Source organism: Megalops cyprinoides, chromosome 25, assembly GCF_013368585.1.
Source record: "Megalops cyprinoides isolate fMegCyp1 chromosome 25, fMegCyp1.pri, whole genome shotgun sequence".
In the NCBI taxonomy this organism is placed as follows: domain Eukaryota; kingdom Metazoa; phylum Chordata; class Actinopteri; order Elopiformes; family Megalopidae; genus Megalops; species Megalops cyprinoides.
The window spans coordinates 2,589,830-2,607,070 of record NC_050607.1 but is presented as its reverse complement, the minus strand read 5'-3'; the positions used below and the strand labels follow the sequence as shown (position 1 = coordinate 2,607,070).

The 17,241-nt window shown below is 44.2% G+C and overlaps 1 protein-coding gene across 2 annotated transcripts in view; it reads left to right on the top strand.

Moving 5' to 3' along the window:
- LOC118771823 (contactin-1a-like) overlaps positions 1–11,968 on the top strand; it is a 51,669-nt gene extending 39,701 nt beyond the window's left edge. For both annotated transcript variants that reach the window (XM_036519901.1, XM_036519902.1), the window contains exons 15-24: positions 642–765; positions 4,145–4,312; positions 4,654–4,803; positions 5,053–5,123; positions 5,549–5,783; positions 7,085–7,188; positions 8,275–8,464; positions 8,695–8,813; positions 9,356–9,512; positions 10,898–11,968. In XM_036519901.1, the coding sequence (XP_036375794.1) occupies positions 642–765; positions 4,145–4,312; positions 4,654–4,803; positions 5,053–5,123; positions 5,549–5,783; positions 7,085–7,188; positions 8,275–8,464; positions 8,695–8,813; positions 9,356–9,512; positions 10,898–10,974 (1,395 nt within the window). In that variant the 3' untranslated portion in view covers positions 10,975–11,968. The remainder of the gene's footprint in view (positions 1–641; positions 766–4,144; positions 4,313–4,653; positions 4,804–5,052; positions 5,124–5,548; positions 5,784–7,084; positions 7,189–8,274; positions 8,465–8,694; positions 8,814–9,355; positions 9,513–10,897) is intronic.
- Positions 11,969–17,241: the final 5,273 nt, after the last annotated feature.

Below are 17,241 nucleotides of genomic sequence, written 5' to 3'. Positions count from 1 at the left end.
CAGCAGTTAAATTGTCTGGAAAACCTCTTAATGAATTCCTTTTATTCCTGCCGCAGATTTCGTCTAAAATATCAATGCATTTCTCTTGTCTGCCTCTTTCCCCGCTCATGAATTCCCGACGTCTCTCTTAACGTTATCCCCTGTAATCCCAAAGTAGCTTTGCGTTATCCGTGGGCATTTTAATAATCTTTCACTCGAGGGACTCTGCTGCGATTGCAGACATTGGGCTGATGGCTGAGGATTCTGCAAGTCATAATCTGTCTGTGTGGAAATGTATGACTGGATTTTACATTCTAATGTGGGGTATCATTTGTACATGACTATAAAAGTATCGAGCACTGTGAGATATTCAGTCTGTGAAAAAGTGTCTCTGTTATGATGTTGAATTGAATTATAGACTGGATCTCATCCCTTTTATCAATCTTAGCGTGCTTTGAAAAGGCTGTCTTATCTCAGTACACACCTGTGCGATACAGTGCATGCACACTCCCTGTAAATGTGTGCAAATGTGTGCAAATGAGTTGGAAAGCCCAGCAGCCAGATTAACATGGCCTCGCGTAAGGGAAACAGGCCTGCAGTATGTGAGGTACCATATGATGGTGGCGGCAAGGATGTTAGGAGTGCGTCTCTGTGCCTGACAGACTCGCGAATCGAGCGGCGAGCTGCGGATCTACAACACCCAGCTGAAGCATGCCGGCCGCTACACCTGCACCGCCCAGACAATCGTGGACAACATGACGGCCTCCGCCGACCTGGTGGTCAGAGGTGAGTCACCTGGGGGGGGGGGTTTGGGGGCTGTGCACACCGCTCAGGGGCTGTGCTGTCAGTGAGCACAGTTACGCACCACACAGGCGAGAGGCCTGTGCTGGTGTCAGTAATGTCTCTTCCATTCTTACATGCTGTTGTGAAATGTGTCTCGCCTCAGTGTGTGGTGAAGGTGTTCTTCTGTATCTCGAGCTGTGCTTTGACCTTTAAACCAGGCTGAAAAAAAAAGGTTAACATTCTTAAATTGCTTTCCATGTGACTGTTTGGTGCATATGATAAACTAGGACTATTCCCACACTCCACACCTGCCCTATCTACCTAAATCTATTGGGACATGCCCTGGCGCTGAGTATTTAATGACACGGGCCAAGAGAAGCTGCCTCAGGCCTGTGAAACAGAAATGACTCAAGCTGGTGTCATGATGATTTCTTTCTGTTTGGATTGATGCTTTTAGGGTTTTTGCAGAGGCGTATTCATTGACAAGTGACGATCTGTAACTCATGTCTTCTGTTTATTATTTTTTCATAAACAGCAGAGGTGCGCAGATGGATGAGGTGTGCCGTCAGCCCGGGAGGCAGCAAGCAGTGATGCGCTTCTCATGAGTCACTCATAGTGGAATTTTAACAGCTTTTGTCAGTTACTGTATTGTCACTCCGAGGCCTCGCAGTTTGGTTCGGCAGCTGTATTAATTGAACGCGCTGATGGCAGTGTTATCTTGGTGCAGAATCCTGTAGCAGTGCGTTACAGAATATTAACCTTTCAGACATGAACAATGCAGTCAATGCACACGCACTGATAAGCTGTACTCTGAGGAGCACTGAAAAATACCCCAAACAGAAACTACAAACGTGCGAGGGTGTATGCGTTTATAACATTTAACAAGTTGCAAATTCAATCTGTCTGAGATCATTGAAGCCACATCTAACACGAGTCTTCTGCGACCCAGTCATATCTGTGACTCAGACCCCCGCGGTTTTGATGATCACTGCAGATGCTTCTAACAGGCTTCAGCAGGGCAGAGAGAAACATCGCAGAAACTGCCCAGTATCTGTGCAGCACAGACATCTTTTTCTGTGTCACAGTGTCTTGTGTGCACTTGTATTCAGGTGCTAGATGATAGCAGCCTTGGAGGTGAGAGGCTCCTCTTATAAAGCGTTTAGAGACCACAAATAAGACAAGGCTTCATGCTGCCAGCAGTCAAAGCTCAGTGGAGTGAAGCATTCGGTTTCAGCTCATTTGTAGAACCAACGCCATTACATTCAGTTATGGTCCTTTTGCTGTGAAAAATAGATCCGGTGTGGTCACGGTGCAGGTTCATGAATGAGCTGTTTAGCAAAAAGCCGTCAGGCGGGCCCAGACACAGTCATACCCCGAACCGCATGGAGGCTGGGTTCCAGTCCCTTCTCCCTACAGTGTTGGGAAATAACCAAAAAAGACAGACGGGATTGACCGTACCTCCGTGCAGCTGGAGGAAAAATCTCCCAGCCCAGCACAGTCATGCTCATAACAAGGGGTCCTGACCACAGCTGAGCTGTGGTATTTCAGTTGTGCTTGCTGCTGCTACAGTGTATATAAGAACATAAGAACATATTATGATGAGAACAGGCCATTCGGGCCAGCTAAGCTCGCCATTACAATTAAAGAGTATCCAAAACTGCATCAAGTCTGGACTTGAACACAGCAAGGGTCTCTGCCTCAACTACATGACCTGGCAACCTATTGCATGTATTGATAACTCTTTGTGTAAAATAATACTTTCTTATATCAGTGTGGAACTTACCCTTAACTAGTTTCCATTTATGTCCCCTTGTTCTACAGAACTCACCCTAAAAATGTATTGTTGTTAACGCACTCACACACACAGAATTAATGGCTCTCCTTCAGAAATGTAGAAGCTAATGACTAGTTACAGCTCCAGAAGACACTGACAGTGTGGAACCACTTGCTAAAAATCTGTGTCAGATTTGGTAGAGTTGCATTTTAGAGCTCACATCTTCCTCAACCATCTAGGAGTGAAAAATGCAGTTAGTTATCCAACTGTGTATGTGCGCTCTCTCTCTCATTAACACACTCACAGCGGCAACTGTAGCTTGACCAAGACCCTCAGCATCTGTATGCATACACTGCAGCTAGCATGAAAGCCAAGTCAATTTCAGGCATTTGATCGCTAGCCCTCTCCTGAGAAATGAATTTGCAGACAAGCTCTGTAGTTCAGACTCCTCAATGCAGAAGGCACCATACTATAGAGCTGAGATCCTCCGATGAGGCCATCACAGATGGAGATGTAGCTGCTTTAGAAGCACGCTCCCAAAGTTGAACTAGGTTATTGCTAAGGTTTTTCCGAATATGCTGTGAAATTTTTATGCTGTTTAATTAATAAAAAGTTACGAGGACACTTGTAATTGCACGCAGCAGAAGTAACCAGAAGTTCAAAGTTGTAAAGTCAGGAACATCCCACTTGCCTATTTGAGCAACCAGGTATTATAGCCTTGACATTTTAGCTCTGAGCTCAGAGCAGCATCAGAGAGAGAGCCAGTCAGATCATCAGAAAAAAAAAAGAGTGGAGATGTTTGGGGGCTGGAGTGGGGGCTTAGAGCTCATGCAGGTGAAAAAAGGACAGGAGAAGGCCCAGGCAGCTGTGTACGCTTCAAATATTATTTGTTATAGTGCATTTTTATAATTCAGACTGTCTGAAAGCACTTTGAAAATAGTATAGTGGATTTTCCAGAGGGAATCAAAAAATGGAAAAAAAAAACCCAGGCTGGTAGGGGAAAAAAAGTAGAAAATTATTCCCTGACCCCGGTCACTTCAGACTGAAAGCTGAACGAGCACACCGCTCTTCACCGTGAACTCCTCCGGAACTGCTCTGTGCAGTACGCAGGGAGGGCATAAGCTGGGAGATGGCGGGATTTGTCTGCGTATAAGCGCTTTTTCTCGGCCGATTGAGTGCCGCGGATGAAAGGGGAATCCAGGCCAGGTTCTGCAACTGTCTCTGACCCGGCTTTCCGAAGCTTACCGTCTGGGCTCTCACTTATGCACTTTGCCATTTAAACTCCCGGAGAAGGAGGGGTGTACAGCTCATCCAAGAAAGCCAGAAAGGATTAATGTATAAGCAAGCCCTCTGCTTAGCCTCTGTGTATGTTAATGTCTGTAATCTTTGTAAGGTCTTAAGCCAAAGCCTGCTGCCGATGCAGTTATTGTTTTTTGGTCATCACCGTTGATTTAGCTGAGCAATAGCACAAACAACCAGTAGATACAGAGTCCTCAAGATCCCCCTTGCCTCTTTCTCTGGAATCGGCTGAGTTCCATCCCCCGTAACCTTAACCCTAAGTCTAACCCTAACCCTAACTCCCACCCCCACACCTCCTCCCCGTCACAGGCCCCCCTGGACCCCCGGGAGGAGTGCGGGTGGAGGACATCAGGGACAAGAAGGTGAAGCTGCTGTGGAGCCAGGGCACAGACAACCACAGCCCCATCTCTAAGTACATCATCCAGTCCAGAGACTCCTTCTCCCTGGATCCCGAGGAGTGGAAGAACGCCAGCACATGTGAGTGTGCCCCCTGCTGTCCTTACTGTAGAACTACAGCCTCCAGTGAGGAGAGCTCTCAGCTCTGCTGCAGTCTGAACAGGGGAATTCAGTGTCATTCAGCCCTGCAGAAACCACAGCCACACAGAGCATCCTTCCATCTGCCTAACATACAGCACGTCTCTCCACGCAACCCAAATCTGCAGCACAGGAGCAGAGGGTGCTCCCTCCCCTGAGTCTTTATTACATTACATTACTGTCATTTAGCAGACTTTAATTCAGAGCTGTAACTTCAGGCTTGCTTGGTGACCAGTGAAGGCTGCTCAGTCCTGCTATTAAAGCCCCCTCTCCACCCCCCTCAGCTCCTCCCACGGTGGAAGGCAACGCAGAGTCCACCACAGTGGTCGATCTGATCCCCTGGACGGAGTATGAGTTCCGCGTCATCGCCGTCAACACCCTGGGCATAGGAGAGCCGAGCATCCCCTCTCCCAAAATAAAAACCTGGGAAGCAGGTAGGCAGGCCAGCGAGCACTGCGCATATACCACATATAGCACTTTGGGATGGTCTGTGTGTCGAAGTAAGCCGAAGGCTGTAGTTCTCTTTCACTGGAAGAGAAAACTCAGGCTGCCAGCAGTAGGTATTTTTCAGTATCCTTCCGAGGTCCCAGAAGCATTGTCGTAGTAACTGCATATGCCGTATCACATTCTCTGATTGGTGTTGTGTCTGAAGAGACGATGAACACTCTTTCCTCTTCCTGTAGTTCCGGTGGTGGCGCCCTCTGATGTTGGGGGTGGAGGTGGGACGAGCAGGGAGCTGACAATCACTTGGACGGTAGGACATCTTTTATTCTCATTTGCCATCTTTTATTCTCTGGTATTAGAAAAACTTGACATACATTATGCAAGAGACAGACACTACAGTAATTTCCCCCCTCTATTTATGAGGGAACATCTGTAATGGCCAAGTACTTAACCCAAAATTGCCTCAGCAAATATCCAGCTGTATAAACGGCTAACATGTAAAAATTATAACCTATGTAAGTCACTCTGGATAAGAGAATCTGCTAAATGCCAGTAATGTAATGCAATGTAATTTTTTATGATGTTAGTTATGCCACATGCACGTTGCATGCATGTTAGGTGTGCCACATACAGCATCACTGATCCATCTGTGGCCCTCCAGTTGTGATGAGTGATTTCTGAAGCACAGTACTTGCCAGGCCAGATCACTGAGGCGTGTCTCTCGATGCGTTTCAGCCTGTCCAACCCCAGTACTACTACGGGCGAAACTTCGGCTACATCGTGGCCTTCAAGCCGCACGATTACACGGACTGGCGGAAGGTGACGGTGGCTGACCCTGAGGCGCGACGCTACGTTCACAAGGACACGACCATCCCCCCCGCCACTGAGTTCCAGGTGAAGGTGAAGGCCTACAACAGCCAGGGGGAGGGGCCCTACAGCCTGACTGCCGTCATCTACTCCTCACAGGACGGTGAGTGTTGCGGCCGCGTGGGCAGGAGCCCCGGGTCGCTCTGCATATAGCGCCCTCTCACCCAAACCCCCCCAAAAAACCCCACTGCAACACTGACTAGCAATCTGCTCTGTCACAGAACATACTGCCCCTTTCCCAAGCCCCCTGCCCTGCAACACCAGCCAGCACCATACTCCACCACAAAACACATACTCTCTCTCCCAAACCTCTCCCAAACCCCCCACCCTGCAGCACCAACCTGCAGCCTACTCCACCACAAAACATACTGACTCTCTCCCAAACCCCAAATGGCTCCTGAACCCCTCGTCACAAGACAACCGCCCTCTGCAGCACTGAGCAGCGCCCTGCTCCATCACAAAACGCACAGGCTGTCTCTGACCGCACTGAATCAGCTTCACACATCCCTCTCCTCCCTTAGTGAGTGTCAGGTCAGTGCCCGCTGTCCCAGCCTGCTAGCTGTGCCTTTGATGAAAACCCATAATCGCAAAGAATGTTAATGCTCTGACATTTGAGCCAGGCTCCTGCCATGCTGAAACCGTCGTCCTGCGCGTAATAAGAACAATAAGCTGATAATTCTTCCAGCCATGTGAGGTATTTATCCAAGTTATTAGCTGCTACTGAAAGACAATCGGACGGCCTCGGCTGCAAGGTGTTCTCTCGAGTACTCCGTTTCCTTGGCAGCTATCCCAGGAAGTGTAAACAGCAAAGAGTTGTAGCATGGCCCGGTTGATTGATCTGATACATACTTGGGACGCTGCCTGGTTTTTAGGTTCAAAAATAGACCGCTCTCACCGCAGAGGTGACGCTTGCTGTGGGTCACAACTTGAAATGAATGTGGACAGGAGTTTTGTAAGCATGGGAGTGGAGTGGGAGCGTGAGTGATGCTCTTTGGTGATATAGCAATAAATATATACAGTACTGTGTGCTGTTTGCTGTTTGCACAATTAGCTGTAAAATGGTCACCCTCTTAAAATCACCTGTTACTTGTGTTTGAGTTTAGCCATCAGCATTTGTAACTGTATAAGTTACAAATGTTAAAAATTTGAAAAGTGTTGAAAGCTGAAAATTGAAATGTGTGTGCTGTTCACCCAACAGGTCCTTTTAATTTCTGCGATACTAACAGCTAACGCTCCACCAGCATTTTAAAAACGTTCTGTGTTTCAGCCTGGCCTACGGGTCAGTGTTCAGAGCTAAGTGTGCAAGATACTGCCCCCCTCTGGCTCTGATGCGCGACTGTACCCGTGCTTGTTCTGTTTGACCCTGCAAGGTTGTGACACAATGACGCCTCTGTCTCCCTGCAGTTCCCACAGAGGCTCCTGCGGATGTGGTGGCCAGGACCCTGTCAGCCACCGAGGCCCTGGTTTGGTGGCTGCCCGTCTACCAGCAAACCGTGGAGGGCTATCAGGTATGACCTGAGACTTTGGTTGCATATTTTCATTGCTTTATACAGTGTATAGATGTTGAAGCAAAGAGTTGACCTGTGATTTTTATTGCGGAGGTTACTGAAGGTCACCAGGCTCCCAGATCTGGTGAAACTGAGAAATGCCTTTGAAATTTTGGAATACAATGGAATATGGAATACAATCATAAATTAGAGTATTAAAAACAACTTGTTCCACTTCAAATGGGCAAAGCTGTTAAAGGTGGGATCACTTTAACATGGACGGATATTTCATGCTATATCTTCTATAGTATCACATTTAGTATTTCTGAAGGCACCGAACTGTACAGAAGGTTAAGGGTAATAGAGGGTAATTGACTTTCTTTCACGTGTGTAAAGGCTAATGACTCCATACAGCCTGAGAAAAACTGACAGTACAGAACGGTGCAGACAAAAGAAATTCCTGCCGCGCATTGTGTATCAGATTTCACAGGATGGCATTAGAGATCTCATTTTCCCCACATATCTGAAAAGGTCAAAGCACAGTTAGTTACACAAACTAATCCTGAGGCTCTTACAATGCAATGAAACGTGGACCATAGGTGTTCAACCTTCTCACAACCACATAATGAACTGTAGTTTTATTTCAATGTGAAAAATAATCAGAAATGGCTGATGAACAATGAATATTACTCAGAGTTGCAAGTGAACTGTTCAAACAAAATGCGTGCCTTTGGAATACTCTTTTTGGGGTTTACTCCTTGCTGTGTTCATTTGTGTTCACAATGCATTCTTTTACCTACACAGGCTTCATAAAAAGCATTATAACTGAATTATAGGTATTATAATTAGAATTACATCTGTGAGGAAACAGCAGGGATTGGATAGGGTGGGACATCACTCAAATGGTTCATGCACTTCTCTTCATTTTTGTAGGAAAAAAATTACTGTCAGTGTTATGACTATGATATTAAGTAGCTTGGTGTACAATGTACTGCAGTTTACATAAATGAAAAACAAAACTTATTGGCTTGCTAGCCAGCTAGCTGGGGCTCTTTCAAACAAATGACCCAGCCCAAATCTCTTATGGTGACCTCTGACCTCTTCTAGGTCAGATACTGGAGGAAGTACTATGACAACGAGGCGGCGGCCCAGCGGGTGCTAGTTGGGGCCAGTGAGAACCAGACCAGGCTGGAGAACATGCTGCCGGACTCGCACTACATGATTGAAGTGCGGGCCTACAACGACGCCGGATACGGCCCCCCCGGGGACATCTACGAGATCTACACAAAGAAAGCACGTAAGGCCACCACCTCACCCGGGCCGGGGGGTTGTGGGGGGCACTGAGTGTAAACGTCACGATTTTCAGTGGTAATGCTGAAAAGCTGCTTCCATTACAGGCAAGGTTTGAAGTGTGGTAGATTGTGTTTCAGCCACCGATGAAAGTTGTGCGGTCAGGTTCACAGGCACAGTGACTTGTGCCTCATGTCATGTCTGAGTTCAAGGTCTTCTGCTCTCCTCTTTCTCCAGCTCCAAGCCGCCCTCCCAGAATAATCAGCAAAACCTTAAGCTTCACTAGGACCTCAGTGAACATTGCGTGGGAGCACGTCGAACCCATGGCCAATGAGTCCATAGTAGAGGGATACAAGGTGGGTCAGGTGTAAGACACGCCAACAGCTTTGCCTTATTTTATCAACGTCTTTGTTTCTTACATTTGATAATCGGGTTTAAAACATATAAAATCGATCACCCACAACATTATCTTGGTGATGGCGTACTTTTTTTAGATTCACTAATAAAGTGGATATAGAATTTTGAAAACAGTAATACTTGTTATGTAATTAGCATGACAAATGTACATATTTATTTAAGGTTGGTACAGTGATTATAATTAGGAATGCTTCTATAAGCATCAATTCAATCCTAAGTTATAGTGGTTAAAAAGGACCATTTGTGATCATTTTCCTTCTCCTGATCTGTGTCATCTTGCTCTTTCTAAGTTTCAAATATACAGCTAAGAGATGTAACTTGTGTATGTGAAATCTTGACCTTGTTTTTCCACTGCGTAACATTTGCAGTATGTGCTTTGCTGTGGTCAGCAAAGACTGAATTTTGTTGTGTTTGGACAGTCGATGGTGATCTAACCCAGCTTAGTGGCCTTTACGGTGTGCTCATGTCTCTGATGTTGCAGGTCCTGTACAGGCAGGTGGGCCACACCACAGGGAAACTGTACACCACTGGGAAGCACTACATAGACCTCCCCATGCCCACAGAAGGGGACTATGTGGTGGAGGTCCGGGCTCGCAGTGAGGGCGGGGACGGAGCTGTGGCAGCGGTACGCGTTTCAGGTACGATACCCAAATCAACCTGTTTTTACCTGTGTTCTTATGCGGTATTGTTGTGCATTTGCACGCACAGACACACACCGGTACACGCACACACGCACGCACCCACACACGCACGCACCCACACACGCACCCACGCACGCGCGCACACATGCACGATCACACATCTTTATATATTTTCTTTTTGGTTTTTTCTTTTTCTTTTGTCGACATATGTTCTTTCTAGTCACCATCCAGTGTGCCTTAGTGCATATGCAGTCCAGCAAGCTATAAACTGGTTTCTTAAAATGTACGGTATTGGAAAGCGGACAAAGATGCCTCCCTGTGTGGACGCATGACTGCCACCAAAGTGTGGCGATGAAAGATTGCTGAGACAGAGGGTGACGGCGAATCCATTTATTTTGCAGAGATGTTTCTGTTCCTGTCTGAGCCGATCTGAATTTGTGAATGTGCTATTCACAACAATGCCATGCAAGCAAAATGCAATTCTAAGACTTCATCCCTGGCTTCAAAATGACACTTTTCCCTATGGGATCAGCCTGGTGGAAAAAAAAAAAAAAACAGTTCAATTTACATTTTAAAAGTGCTTGCTCGAACCATCAATCATAGTCAGTGTACACATATCCAAGAACCAGTGCTGACAGTTTTATAGTTTAACTTTGAAAAATAACAGCAAGGGCCTGCAGTGCTTGGCTTCTTGGCCTGTATACATTACCCTCTTGGCTCTGCCTCTCTGCAGTGGATCTTGATAGGTGGAAGGAGCTGAGTCATATCAGTTATAACTCAGCCGGGGCACAGCTGACAGCCTGATTCCATGCGCTCTCTGAATGAAAGCTGTCCGGGCTTTCGGTGCAGGTCCTGAAGAATGGAGCGCTTACAGTCATGTTTAAAATGCCATTGCCGTGGATGGGCTCTCCTGCCAGAGACAGGGCTGAGGTTTGATTCATGTGCAGTGAAAATATTGTGATGTTTTTATTTTCGGTGGAGGGTCTGACCACGTATATTTTGTACCAGTGTCAAAGATTTGGTTAAATTCAAACTTTGGCTCTGTTGCAAACAAAGAACCATCAGCTGTGGGTAATTCGGGCCTCATTATTGTGCTTGTGGGAGTTTTGATGTGATCCCTGGCTTCTAAGATGTGATTGGCAGGTCAATGGGAGTTTTAATAGGATACTAGCCTCGTAAGGCTTGAATAGCTGGTCATCTGGTGTGATTGCAGCCTGTAAGAGTTGATTAGTGGCAGTTTTGGTGTGATTTCAGCCAAATGCATGCGTGAACAGTGGTTTTGTTCTTTTATGATTCTGTCCTGGTAAGATGTGATTGGTTGGTGTGATTGCAGCAGTGAGAGGCCTGATTGGTTGGTGAGCGTGTTCTCTTTGCTCCCATAGGTGGGGCGGTGCATGCTGCGCAGTCTCTCGGCCTGGTCACCCTGCTGCTGGTGGCGCTCTGCTCTCTGGGACTCTGAATGTTGCGCCGGCCCTTTAAATCTTCACCCTGGTGAAGAGGACTCTGTCAGGGCGGTGCCTACGAAGACTCTTTCCACAGTCCGCGGTTTCCCCCGACCGCTGAACACCGCGCTCCCAGGAAACCCGGGTGTGGACCACAGACGCATCAAAACAATTCGGAAAAGGACACAAGGCATCCAGGAAATCCCTTATGTAGTACCTATACAATCTCTCTGGAGGAGTATGAAATGAGCTCTTTTAACTTGTTCAATATGCCTTATAAAAACCCTTACACTGATCTTTTACGGCCTGCACGGCTCATGATAAAGGAAGCTGGACTCATCCTCGCATCTGGGAAACACACTTCCACGGTCACGCCAGGGGTGTGGCCTTTTCAAACCTGATTCATCCATAGTATGATGGATGTATTAATTGATAATACAGTGGATTACATTAATTAACGGAATGGGCAGTTGTGAAGGATAAGTGTAAGAGTAACTAAATTTGTCTTCTACGTAGTTTGCAATGGCTTTTACCCCTCCATCCCAAGTCAAAGCACCCTGTTTCTTCAGGAGATACAGTCAAAAAAAATATCTGTCCGACATTGTGGACATACGTTCTGTATGATCATCCTTCCAGACATCATACATTGTGCTTTACTGCCCACAAAAACAAATCGTTCATTATGTCTAGCGTAGATTATATATACTGGGATTCATACTGTGATTGATTACAAATGTGTTCATTGTATTTTAGCAGCATGTAATCAGGATAATGTGATCAGCTGGACAATATGGTACCCAGCTCAGGATGCTATGTTAAAAAATGTAAAAGTGACCAGAAATTCCCCAAAAACATGTTGAGAAAGAGAAAAGTAGCAATTATAATGAAATCAAGAAGTATCAGAACTGCAAAGTTCGACTCTTTCAACCTTGCTAACAAATTTAGATGCCAGTTCCTTCCATTTGCATTAGATTATGTGGAAAAGAAAGTATTTTAAATGTGCATGTCAACACATGAAAATTTGGCATATATGGATCAATGAGATATGAAAATGGTTCAAAAAGATATGAGTTTGTCTTTGCTATTACATAAACAATACAATCACATGTATTAGAACATGTGTTCAAATGTATGTAATGTGATATTATGATATGTAAATGTAACATGAACATTATAGTGTATGCCATTGACACAGATGAAAGCAGTTTAAAATGGAATGAATTATTGAGATAATTACATAGTTGACAGAAACTTTGGCCCAGATATGAAAGTGTTCACACGCAGTATGCTGTGTGACCAGGATTATCGATCCTTTTACCCCACTTCACTGCCATGTGTCACCTGGCAAACACCGTTTACTCAGAACGTTGCTACAGTAATTCAGCAACGTTGTGAAAACATGTTAGCTGGGGACACCTTAACTAGGTTGCGGCAGGAATAATCAGATGTACAGATGCACTGAGCACAAAACGTCTTTTATTTTGACTGTATCCTTGGGTGTTATGTGTCACATGCTGGCACTGTGTACAGAATGGTGATATTTGGCTTATGTTGTGTTTTTTAAGTTTCTTTTTTTCCCTTAATGTTTCTGTCTGAGCATTACTGTATGGACAATACGCAGAAGATTCCGATGCGGCTGGCTCCAATCATAGTACGGTGTTCTATGCTTCAGCGACTCGCTTTGAATGCTCTTTTTATTACACAACCTGGCTCTCTCCGTAGGCGTAGTTCTTATAATCCTCTAGAGCTGCTGCAAGTAAAAGAAAGACAAGTAAAGTACCAATATCTATCAGAAACCGTTGTTGATACACCTCTCATTTGAAAACGTCTTTGATAGCACTGGTATAATTTTTGTACTCTTTTGTCTTTTAACTCGAATTATCAGCGTTCATGTATTTGTGGCATCAGATGTCCTCATTTTTATTAGCTGTTCTCATTTTTGACGTGCCACTCAAGTGACAGTAGATATATAGCCTTTTCCCTTAAGAAGGAAAATTGCATTCACATCTTGCTGCAAAACTCATTTGAGGCAATATAAAGTAAGTATAGCGCTGCTTCTGCATTGTGACTCTAATATCGACACTTTCACAAAGTGCTTCTTCTGTTCTCAGACATGCGCAACAAATCACCAGAGGAAAAAAAAAAAGAGATTTTGCCAAATGCATGAATGCCTTTAACTTTACAACCTATGCTACCCAGAGGAAGTGGTGCGTTTCAGTGTGCATGATTTGGAAATGGAAGGCAAAGCTTCATTTATGACTATAAATTGACTCACATTCTGATCAGCTGATTCCAGTCTGCCTTCGCAATATATATATATATATACGCACCCACACATCAGAACGACACTCTGTCTGTCAGAAATAATGTAGATAAGCCTAACCTCTGTGTTATTTGCTTCAATAAAGCCAGTCTTCTCAATTAAAGTTTATATAGACAAAACCATATGAGGCGTTGTGTGCTGTCCCTCTCTCACCCCTCACAGACCTGCGGTCAAACTCGCCTGGACTGATGGAATCAACAGTAAGCATCGTTCCTTTCTCCTCACAAGTGTTTTTTTTAATCACAGGATCAGTTTAATTTTTAAAGATGTTGTAACTGTATTTGCTAGGATTGAAATTAACTACTGTTTTGACACTGGCCAGATTTTGAAGTGATTGTGAGGTACAGTTGACTTTGAGTTGTATAAGTTGACAAAAAAAAATTTCCTTGCCTGGAAACTTTAGGCTTTTTATTGTGTAAATTGTTAGTGTTCAGTGAAAATTGTCAGTAACTGTTTGCATAGTGAGATGCAGGTGAAACCATGTCCTATTGGAGAACCTTTGCTCTTAAACAAAGCGGTTTGATTCAGAAAGGTTATCAAAAAACTTGATGCTAGACACTTCCCCGAAAGAGAAAAGACACACTGGTTTCAACTTCCCTGCATTGTAACGACAAGCACTGCTGCCAAGGCAGTAGTAGCAGTATAATTTTATGTAGACACCAAAGACAAGTTCATCTTGAATCCCATCTCTTTCTGGGATCGTAGCCTGCTGCAGTTGAGATACAAGGCAGTGTATAAGATTAAGTGCTGCTACTTTGCACCTGGATGGCATATTGAGTTTCATTTAAGCTGAAACTTCTCTGAGAAGCTACCGGTTTATTCCTCCCATGACCTCCCATTACCACACACCTCATCTCTCATCTCTTCATAATAAAAGCTCAATAACCCACCAGATATACGTTAAATCCATTCTCACAGTCTTTGATGTTTGTACTGTAGCAGTGCGGCACTGGACACATGGAATGACCTAAATCATGTTTGTCTCTGGTAACATGAATCTGAAGTAAATAAATGTTTTTTTTTCCAGAATAAAATTCATTCTTGGTTTTCCGAAAATGCCATACAACAAAATGTATATAAGTACATTGAATATTCTGCAAGGGATGTTATATCGGCGTTCATAATTTGACTGTTTTTTCAGTTTCAGTTTCAACAATATTCCTATTGTGGGGTTTCTCTTTGTTTGAGGGTGTTCTTGGACCTGTGTTCTTTTGATTTATGGAACCTTTTTAGAAATCCCGATTGCCATCATAATTCCATTTAAAGCTGCAATTAAAGTATATCAAGCAGGCAGCAGCCCTTCGTCATGGAACACAGTAATAGTTTCCTTTTATGACTGCAGCATTCAAGAGATGCCATTTATGGAAAAGGAAAGTACCTCCAAAAATAATATTGGACAACTCAGGAGTTAGTGGTGCTTAGCCCGATGACAAGAGATAGGAGGACCTCCGTGGCTGGACATTCCTTTCCTTCGTATGTTTCACAGCATGTGGTTGTGTACCCCTGAGTCTGCATGTTTAAAAAAAGACATGAATAAATGCCTATTGACAGGAGATAGAATAACGTATTCAACCTTTGCAATGTTTGATTGTAAATCATACAGGAGTATGAGTGCATTGTAATCATAAACATTGACTTTGTACTTAAGCTTATAGAGCTATATGTATATAATTGAAATCAGTAAAGTTATTAAAATTCAATATTGTATATGTTCTATAATTGAAATAATTAAAATAGTATTAACTTTAATCCTGTTAAATGGAGGTATTGACTTCGAGAGGACACTCAGCTCCTGTTGCGTGTGCTGGGTTTCCGGATTGGACCAGCGTGACCCCACAGAACTGAAGAAGGCGTACAGCCCCTGGCCACACTATGTCTGTGTCACCTGTCACAGAAGGGCTTTTTCAGATCCCGTTTGTTTCTGAAGAATTAGTGATGCATCTGAGATGTGGAGGGAGGGGGGAGGAAATGATGCCATCACCCACCCTCAGTGATGCGTCCAGATGCTAAGATGTTAATACACACTGCACTAACAGTTAAGGGTCCCGTGACTCTGCCTCACTTTATCAGCCAAAGGCACATGCTTTAATGCTTCTCTTTAACGCAGCTCTCCAACACTGATGCACTCCCTACTGTAGTTCCCCTGATGTACTGTGTCATACAGCCCCTGAGGCATGGGCCACTGACTTTAATGTTCACTGGTTCCATATGTTGGGGACTGTGGAAAAACTCTCATCGTTTTTAATTTTTTTTTTTTCTTTTTAACAAAATGAATATGAGTGACTCCCAACGATTGATTTAAATCCTTAATTCATGGTTGAGTTGAGCTGCTGTGGGCACACGTGCAGAGTTCATAAATATTATAGCCTCAAAGGAAAGATGCAGGCTATCCCTTTAGGAACAGAAGAACACAAATTATAGTGACAAAATAACCCTGAGTACCGAATACTGAGCCCTTACTATTTGCAGGGCAAGTGTGGAGAGAAGATCCAGGCATGGCATGCAGAACATATCACCCAGAAAACAAAAATATCCTTTTCTGCAACTTTCTCTGTCTGTGCTCTATCATGTTGTGTGTATGGCATTGCCTGAGTTGGAATAAAAGATGAACATACACAGATATTTTATTGCATACTGGAATTCATTACATTACATTACGTTACATTATTTAGCAGATGCTGTTATCCAGAGTGACTTACATATATGTAGGTTACAATTTTATCCATTCATACAGTTGGATATCTACTGAGGCAGTGAGTTAAGTGCCTTGCCCAAGGGTACAACAGCAGTGCCCCAGTGGGGAATTGAAGCTGCAACTTTTTGCTTACGAGCCCTGCTCTATACCACTACACCACACTGCTGCCCAGTTCATGTTAAAAACATGATTGATCTTTGTAGTGCAATTGTTTAACGTCTCTGTGATTGCTTCTGGACCTCCTGTCATTCAAAAGTACCTGATTTGTCTGACATGCCCTTATATGACTCTTTTGGACGACTCTGGCGGTAAACTCCTCGCCCGTGGGAGACAAACTGCGGGAGTTTATCCCTGTCCACAGACTGCATCCACATTGGCTTTTCAGTGTTTCATTTTCCCAGACCTGCTCCACCATCTGTGAGCAAGAATAGAAGGCAAAGAGTAAATGAAACCTGACACCCATTGTTGGGCTCTCTGTACTCAGTCATGCTACATTGGACAGTGGTGTATACAGTCACGGGAATCCCACGAAATCAGACCCAAACAGCTGGGCCCATGACTGCCCTATAACAGAACCTCGCATTGTTACAGCCCAGTGGCTCTTTGAGAGACAAATTCTGCTGATTTTTCAGTGTCAAATGAATAATACACAAACACCCACACACAAAGTACATTACATTATTGTCATTTATTGTCATTCAGTTAAGATTCCTGCTTTTAGCACCCTGCTACGCTGTCACCCAAGACTAAAGTAATGGTATGCAATTGTGTGCTGCACATGTACTCAAATCATATATGAAAACATGAACATATGTATTTGTTTTCATTGGGGAAAAGGTGCATAAATCTGTGTGACTGATACTCAGCTGTAAAACTTGAAAGAGCTGTTAACAAGATTAAATGCTATCACTAAAGGAATGAGAGGATACTGTGTTTGAACTGGCAACCCTCTGCTTTGGAGATATGTACATAAGCTTCTCTGTCAGCACTAATACAGACGATTACGGGAGGATTTCCTGCAACAATAACAGACAGTTTATAAAGCCAATATTGTTGCCGTCATAAACTACTTCCAAGCAAGAGACCCACTTATTGTCAGATTAAAGACAGCAGTGTTGTTCTGAGTGTTTCTGGTAACTGTTCTGCTGTTGACACTGGTTCCAGGAAACAAACTGGCAGATTACATAAATAACAGGAGACATTACCTCAGTGTATCAATCACTGTGTTGTTATATTACACGTTACTGGCTAGCACCAAAGTCTGAG